The following is an 8,098-nucleotide window of genomic DNA, read 5'->3' as shown; positions in this document are numbered from 1 at the left end:
CAAGAGTCCCCTAATAAAAGATAAAAGCCTTCTTTAATCTGTTATTGAGTGGAACGGGAACTTCCACTGGGTTACCGCACTACTTACAGTGCTCAGCAGTCCCCGTCCCCCCCACCCAAGAAATCAGGAGCAGTGACTTGATGGCTTCTTATATTTGTTTGGGGGGGGGGGACGGGGACCGGGGCCTGGGAACAATCCACCCCCCTTACCGGGCTCCCCGGCAGAGCCTCCCTAAGCTGCCCTTTGCCACCCCTGTTACTATTCCCCAGAGAGGACGGAGGGACCGGCGCTTAGGGACAGTGAAGGAGCTTCGCACGAATTTCAGAAATGGTCATTGACACTAATCACGAAACCCTTTCGATCGCTTTTATTTTAAGAGAGCTCCCCGGAAGAGCCAGAGTGGTCTACCTTCTTTTGGGTTCCCTGAAAGACAGACAGAAGCGCTCGCCGGAGCCCAACAAAAACGCACACCTTTTCCTCGCGAATGTCCCCGGGGAGCCACTATAAGAAGAAGAAATAAAGAAAATTAAGATGCAGGAGGAAAAAACGAAACTCAAGAGCCCTTTTAACTAACCACAGACACATAATAGGAGCAAGAAATAATAATAATAATAATAATAATAATAATAATAATAATAATAATAATAATAATAATAATATCCCAGTACGTAAGATCACGAGCTTAGCTTTGAAATGCCGCTTTCGCAGACTGTTTTATATCCATGTTATACAAGCCATCTAAGGTGGTGGCCATAACCACACATTGCAATAATACTCGCCTCTGGATAATATTACTGCTACCTATTACTACTATTATTGCTACCTATTATTACTACTTCTACTACTACTACTAAACACATGCATATCTCGTCCTACGCCCACATTGGTAATGCTGCGTCCTAGGGTTTGTCTTGCCAAAGGTATGCGAAAGATCTGCTTCTCCTCGCGGGCAGGTGACCGCCGGAAGAGACTTGGTGCTCCCTCCACAGGCCAGTTGCCAAGCGGATGTTGAATGTTCAATTGGACAGATTACCTTGGCCCTGTCCCTATATTTACTGCGCCCCGCGACAGGACATCTCACCCCACGCACACCTTCCCGCGTTTTCTTGGTCCCATTTGCCCCAAGAAAAGCGAGTTTCCTCTTGAGCCCTTTCCCCAAGGAGTTCCTTTTCTTTCAATTCCTCCGAAGTTTAAAAAAAGAAAAACCGCGAGTGGTAAGTCCCCAAGGGACGAGACGGAGGTAGATCCGGAACCAGAGGAAGGGAAGGCAGTGGCAGCGCTGTTGTCCAGGGAAAGGCGGAGGGGGGGGGGGTTGTCTAGCCATGGGGAGGGGTTGTGGGCTACCTCGGTTCGGACTCCCCCGTGGCGCGGATTTTTCTCCGCCTCCTCTCGCCCCCGACGGCTGTGCGCCAACCTGTGTGACCCGACGGCGTGGGCGCCTCGCGTAGCCTGCCTGTGCAGCCCAGCCTGCAGATTTCTCTTTCCGGCAGGGTCTCTCTCTGTGTGTGTCACTTAGGGGGCCGGCTCAAGGCTCCCCCGCCTTCCAATGGGGGCGCAGCCCGCGCCCCAGCCCGGCCCCTCCTCGCCGTGACGCGCCCGCCCTGGCCGCAGAGGCGGCTCCGAGTCCAGAGGCTGCAGCTGGTCGGCGCAGAGGCTGCGACTGCAAAGGCGGAGCGGCAGCCTTCCCTTCGCATGGACGCCCCGTAGCCGGGCTTGGCTGGCAGGGCGCGGCGCTCCTGCACCCAAGCCGGCTCGCTCCCCTCTTTCCCACGCACCCGCCCCCCTCCCAATGATGCTCCCCAGCCCCGCCACCTCCACCCCCTTCTCGGTCAAGGATATTCTGAAGCTGGAGCAGCAGAGTCTCGGGGGCTCCCTCGAGCCGCCCTTCCCCACCGCCGCTGCCTCCTGCCTGCTGGGGTGCCGCAGCTTCTCCGACGGGGAGGACGACGACGAAGACGACGAGAAGCTGCCCTTCCTCAGCTCCATGGCGGCGACGGGGAAGAGCGCCGCGGATGGGGGGCTTTCTCCAGGGAGCTACGTACAGGCGGTGCTGCGGGGCACCTGCGATCCCAAGGCCCTGGCAGGAGAGGGAGAACCGGTGCTGGATTCCGGAGCCGGTGAGTACCACCGAGAGCGGGATCAGGACCCCAAAAGGGAGGCTTTGTTTGGGAATCGTAGGGCCAGGCGGGCGCCCAAGTCCCTCTCGGAACGCGGAGCGATTCCCAATCTTTCACATTGCCAGGATAACTAATTCCGAAAGTTTCCCCTTCTGGATCGCAGCGTGGTTGCGCGTGTGTGGCTTGGAACCACCGTTTCTCCAGCCAGATGGGATGCTGAAAGTGGGACACGCGACATCCGCGTCTCCAGGAGCACGTCGGTAACGGTTCAGCGCTGCTCAGAAGTGCTTGGGCACCTCCAAACCCAAGTCGCTTAGGCGGACGCCTCTTCCCTCCGCTGCAAAATATTTGTGACTCCAACTAACAAAGAATAAGAGGATAAGTCCCTTGGAACTTTGAAGGACTTACTTCCGAGTAAACGTGCTTAGGCTGCTGTCCGCTCTACACGTCTCTGAGCCTAAGCCTCCCTGAACACAACGGGACTTGCCATTGGGTAAAATGCACCGGATTGGGTGGTCACACTGCAGCCCTCTTCGTCTCGGATGTAAAATCTTGCTCAGTTAGTCCCGCTTCCCCATTGCAAGTTTGCCTCGGAGTGCATCCTAATGCCCCTTACTTGAGAGCAGGTCCTGTGGACCTGGCTTACAAGAAAGCGTCCTGGGTTCAGCCGGAGACTTAGGCAGAAAGGGGACGACACGTTTGGCCACGCCGAGCCATCCACATCCCAAAGCAGGCAAGGAACCGCTCTGAGGCCCAGCCTGGCAGCCTTGGTGGTCTGGCGGCAAGGAGAGCCGCCTTGGTGGAATGATGGTGCCGCTGGCTCCAAGCCCCCTTTAGGAAAGCACCCGGGGTGAGGTGGAGCGGAGTGGGGCGGTCAGAGCGCGAGGGGATCTAGTTGGGGACCCTTCGCGCCAAGGTTTTGTCCGAGGCGCGGCAAGCAAAGCTTGTAACGGGCCTGGCCTGGCTTCCCTCCCTCCCTGGAAGGGAGGAGATCGTGTTCGCACTGCGGGATCTTTGGGGGCATAAAGACTACCGTCTGCTTCCTAAATGGGCATAAATCCATTTCCCAAGTCCTTGCTTCCTTCCGGCTGCCGTAAGCAGTCCTGGTGGCACAGGGGGGAAAGACACACACTTCGCTCCCTCAAGTTTTTCTCGAGTTGGCTGAGCTCCTGCAGAATGCCAGGCGGCGCTGGCTCCTTCGTTTGCAAGGCCGGGAAACAGCGGCCATATTCCGTTGCGGAAGACTCAACTTTCTATATAATAATATTAATACTATTGCTATTAAAAATACTTTGCAAACCGTGTTTCTAATTTGCTCCGCCTTTAGAATTACAGGCGCGCTTTTCTGCTGCAGGCTTATTTTGCGGAAGAATAGTTTTGGGGTTGTTGCAGCTGTGTCTTTATGCCCTTTAAGGCTGCGGTTACACGCAGCCTTAACCTTAACCTGGGCTCAGTTACAGATAGGTAGCCGTGTTGGTCTGCCATAGTCAAAACAAAAAAAATCCTTCCAGTAGCACCTTAAAGACCAACTAAGTTAGTTCTTGGTATGAGCTTTCGTGTGCATGCACACTTCTTCAGATACACAGAAGAATACACTGAAGAAGTGTGCATGCACACGAAAGCTCATACCAAGAACTAACTTAGTTGGTCTTTAAGGTGCTACTGGAAGGAATTTTTTTGTCTTAACCTGGGCGTAAGCCCCATTGAACAGAGCGGGACACTTCTGGGTTAACCTGCCTAGGAGTGCCCTGTAAGACACCGACGGAATTATCTTGTGACCTAGCATTCGGTGCATTAAAAAAGAAAACGAAAAGAGATGTCGGCCCCTCCAGGTGCCCGCGCAGCGTGTTCTCTCCTCTCCCTTTAAATAATGTATTAATCTGTCTTGAGAAACGCGTAAACAAGAGGTTTCTGCAAGGTGATAAGGGGCGTGGGGGGTGTCAATGTGTTGTACCGGTCCCTTGTACCACGAGCGAGCGCAGCACGCAGCTCCCCGGTTCTTGACTGGAGCATCTCTCTCTGTCTTCTGCAGGGAAGGAGCCCACGGAGGAGTCGTCGGAGCGGCCCAAGGCGCGCGGCCGGAGGAAGCCTCGGGTGCTCTTCTCGCAAGCGCAGGTCTTCGAGCTGGAGCGGCGCTTCCAGCAGCAGCGCTACCTGTCGGCCCCCGAGCGCGAGTTGCTGGCCAGCAGCCTCAAGCTCACGTCCACGCAGGTGAAGATCTGGTTCCAGAACCGACGCTATAAGTGCAAGCGGCAGCGGCAGGACAAGGCCCTGGACCTGGGCGGCCCGACGGCGGGGATGCCTCCGCCGTCGCAGCAGCCTCCGCCTCCGCCGCGCAGGGTGGCCGTGCCCGTGCTGGTGAGGGACGGCAAGCCCTGCCTGGGCGGCTCGCAGGCCTACAGCGCGCCCTACAACGCCGCCGCCGCCGCCTATCCTTATAATGGCTTCCCCAACTACGCCTACGGCGGTTCCCCCGCGGCTGCTTACGGGGCCGGCTACGGCTGCAGCTACCCGGCGGCCAACAGCGGGGGCCCGTCGGTGCCGCCGCCTGCGGGGCCCTACATGAACATGGGCGGCTTCGCGGGCGGCGCGCAGCCCTTGCACCAGGGTCCCGCGGGGCCTTCCTGTAGTCAGGGCATCCGAGCTTGGTAGCCCCGTCCGACGAAGAGATCGAGCAGCGAGCGCGGTTCAGAGCCACGAGCCCAGTCCCCGGTCGCTGGCTGGGGCCCGGCGAGGCAGGCGGGCAGCCGGAGAAGCGGCGCTTCCTCGGACGGGGAGACCCGATCATGCAAGAAGGTGCGCCGCGCTAGCACAGGGAGCGGCTCCATCCTCCACCCTCAGCACCTTGCCAGCCGACAGCCAGCCGTGCTGCAGTCCACGGTGCTAAACGGCGGCACTGGCTCTGCTGGACACTCTTCCCATTTAGACTCTCTTCCCGCACTCCCGGCGGAGTGCCCGCAGCCAAAGCTCTCCTGGGGAAAGGGGCGCGGCGGGAGGCCGAGCAGGGACGGGAACGGGGGGGGGGGGGGAGGCCAGGCTCTGCCAGAAAGCAGCTTCGCTTGTACAAAGCCAAAGCCGGGGTGGAGGCCGCCGCGAGCCACCCCTTTTTGTTGTTGTCGTTGTTGTATCTTAAAAGTGTATCGATGTAGCCACCGCTGCAAGGAAGTTAAACGATCCAATAAACCAGGTGCAATATCCATCGCTTTGCGCTGGCGGGGCGGGAAAGACAGGCGAGCGAGCGAGCGAGATCTGGGTTCCTCCTCTGGCATAAGCGTCCCTTCCAGGTAGAGCTCCTCTCCTGTTGCGCAGGTGCTAAACAAACCACGCTGCGCACCTAAAATGCGCAAGTGTTGCAGGAAAAGTCGAAGCCACAGAGCCGCTTTGCCATCATAGACGGCTGTCTCTGAAGCTGCTCCCTCCTTCCTCCTCCGGCACCCATTTCCCCCTGCGGTGCAACAGAGTCCACCTCAGATCCATGCAGCTTCTAACTGTGGGACAGTTATTCCTCCTAACCCAGCAGCCGAGATAGATTCATGCCGCCTCCAGCAACCCGGAGGCACGGAAAGTGGGGGGGGGGTGTAATCCGGACTAGCTTAATCCGGAGTCAGTTCCTCCGGAGGGCAGGCAAGCCCAAAGGAAACCCGCCCTGTCAGGACCCGGAGCTGCCTCAAGTAGCTCGAAGGCCGCGAGGGCTGCGGAGCGTGCGGCTCTCCAGACGCGGCTGGACTACAACTCCGAGCACGATGGGAGTTGGAGTCCTGCAACCTCCGTAGCCCGCAGGCTCCCGGTTCCTGAAGGGAGAAGGTAGGCCCGTCAGCCCGTCGACGGGCGTTGGAAGGGTCGCCCACGGTCCCCCTCCGCCTCCCTGCGGCGCCAGGCCTCAAGCTCCTCCGTGGCCTCGGCTCTCCTATCCTTTGGAGGCGCCGCGAGGCGACGGGCTGCGCGGCCGGGTACCTGCCCGCGGCCGGAGGTGCCTCCTTCCCTCGGGCCTTTAATAGGTGGCCAGCCGGCCGCTGTAATCCCCTTGTCCCGGGCGGGGAGAGGGTGCCAAGGGGCTGAATGGGGCAGCGCGCGGCGCGGAGAGGCCCATTGTGGCGGCCGGGCCGGCTCTGAAAGGAAGCGCCTGGAAGGGGCCGAGAAGCGGCGCTTATTGGATTGGGGGACAAAAGGCGGGCCGAGGGGGGCTCCGGACAAAGGGCGAGATTGACGGCCCGCGCTGCCTCTCCCGCTGCGCCCGGGAGGGCGGGGGAGCTGCGGTTTTGTTCCCCTTTTTTATCCCGGGGGGCGAGCGGGGGATTAGGAGGCGCAGTTCAATGTCGGATCCGCCCCCGCCCTGAGTCGGGGTCGAGGAAGGTGGGGAAGCGGGGCAGAAGCAGACAGAGAGTGCATATCCCCCCCCCCCCCAGTAAAGGAAAAGCGCTGCTGTGTGACTCAGGCCTGACGTGAAGAAATGTGCCTGGGTTACTTAGTGGTTGGAAAAAGGTACTCTGCACATGCTTGAAAGACGCCTCGCCGTCAGTTGTGCTTTGGCCCCGCCCCTCGAGTCATCTTTACCTCCCTTGCTGCGGGATAGATGGGGTAGCCTTCGTCAAAGGCACCGCCGAGGACCTCCCCTCTCGGTCTGCCTGTGCTGGGGACCCAGCTCACTGGGACGGGCAAGGCACGTGGGGAGTGTGTGCCCGCCCATTCCTTGCTTCAAAGCAGGGTTGCCACATTGAATAAAGTCTGGGGAGGGAGTAAGCCCCGCCCCGCATAACCGATCACATGATGTGGTGCACGCACACATTTGAATGGCAATGCCCATCCTTTGGGGGAGGGAGCCTCTCAAGTATTTTTTGGGGGGGCGAATACCCCCTCGGCCCCTAGGAGTTGGCTCCTATGCACATGAATGGCCGCGAAGAGATTTCTTACTGCTTAGAGTAGCCGGACGCAACTGCTGCGCAAAGGGGAGCTGCTTCGAACCTGCGCGAGCTGGGGCGTCTTGCTCCGCAAGAGACCCTGCGGATTGTAGCCCCGGCGGGGACCGCGAACGAACGGCAGCCGCCGGAGGTGAGCCCTTGGCGGTTAAAATGGTCTGGAACAAGAGCCTAGCGCCGAAGGTGTCAGGTTAGCCAGAGGAGGCGGCTCCATTAAGGGTCAATGGGGCGCTGCCTCCACACTTGCAATCGGTCCAGAGCGTACAGGTTTGTGGGGTTTTTTTTGCTTCGGTTCTATCTACTGTCTGGGCTTCCTGCTTGCTTCCCTGCCTGTTGTAGATGGGCACCACCATCCGCCCGCCACTGAATTAGTTGGCCAGGGAGACAGAATGAAAAAAGTACAGTAAGTTTGGTGAACATGGAAGAAACCACCAGGGGGCGCACCCAAATAGACCTCCCACCAGAGGGAAAACTTTTAGGGATCTGCTTATCACTCCGTTGGTGGTGGGGTTACTGTAGGAGTCGCTTTGCCTCCTTTCTTTAGGTCTTGGCGATCCCGAGGAAGTTGGGGTGATGGGAAAAGAGGCAGTTGTCACTCCCATAACCCTGAATCACAGTCTGAGTGTGCTGTGAGGCAGTTGGCAAATGACACACATCCCTTTGACCAGATTTTAAACCTCTGCGATGCAATTGATCAGTGCCTCTGGTTATTAACCAGAAGTTGGTGGTTCCAGCCAACCCAGGAACAGCTGTGGGTGAGATTCTTGCATTGAGGACATTGGACTAGATGACAGTCGGGATCCCTTCCAACGCTACTCTATGATTCTATGATTCTACCCCTAAAGACGTTGTTAAATAAATAAATAAATTTTTATTTATACCCCGCCCTTCCTGGTTCAGAAAACCGGGCTCAGGGCGGCTAACAACAAATTTTAAAACACTTAAGTGATGCAACAAAACAGCATAAAATAATGTACAAAACATGAATAACAGTAAATTCAGAATTCAAAATCAATTTAGGGGGAAATCCATCCAATAAACATTAGATGATCACCAGGGCTAGCT

General features: G+C 57.7%; 1 protein-coding gene and 1 long non-coding RNA gene across 2 annotated transcripts; one reads left to right on the top strand and one right to left on the bottom strand.

The window, feature by feature from the left end:
* Window positions 1-344: 344 nt before the first annotated feature.
* Window positions 345-1,571, bottom strand: LOC309370965. Its single transcript, XR_014168769.1, has 2 exons — window positions 1,345-1,571; window positions 345-501 (listed from the first exon to the last, which is right to left on the bottom strand). It is a non-coding gene; the product is annotated as an uncharacterized lncRNA (long non-coding RNA).
* A 65-nt stretch (window positions 1,572-1,636) lies between these two features.
* On the top strand, window positions 1,637-5,003 carry NKX2-3 (NK2 homeobox 3). The gene is made up of 2 exons (XM_081913237.1): window positions 1,637-2,117; window positions 4,150-5,003. Exons 1-2 carry the CDS (start codon window positions 1,790-1,792, stop codon window positions 4,767-4,769), a joined length of 948 nt encoding a protein of 315 aa, XP_081769363.1. The 5' UTR covers window positions 1,637-1,789; the 3' UTR covers window positions 4,770-5,003.
* The last annotated feature ends 3,095 nt before the right edge of the window (window positions 5,004-8,098 follow it).

The sequence above is a fragment of the Podarcis melisellensis genome (genome assembly GCF_964234715.1).
Source record: "Podarcis melisellensis genome assembly, chromosome: 5".
In the NCBI taxonomy this organism is placed as follows: domain Eukaryota; kingdom Metazoa; phylum Chordata; class Lepidosauria; order Squamata; family Lacertidae; genus Podarcis; species Podarcis melisellensis.
Note: the sequence above shows the minus strand (reverse complement) of the source record. Positions and strands in the feature narration are given on the sequence as shown.

Excerpts from the sequence above, each read along its gene's own strand:
- NKX2-3 (XM_081913237.1), top strand. The coding sequence starts at position 1,790 with ATGATGCTCCCCAGCCCCGCCACCTCCACCCCCTTCTCGGTCAAGGAT. Across the intron at positions 2,118-4,149 it reads GGTGCTGGATTCCGGAGCCG|GGAAGGAGCCCACGGAGGAG; the intron begins GTGAGTACCACC and ends TGTCTTCTGCAG.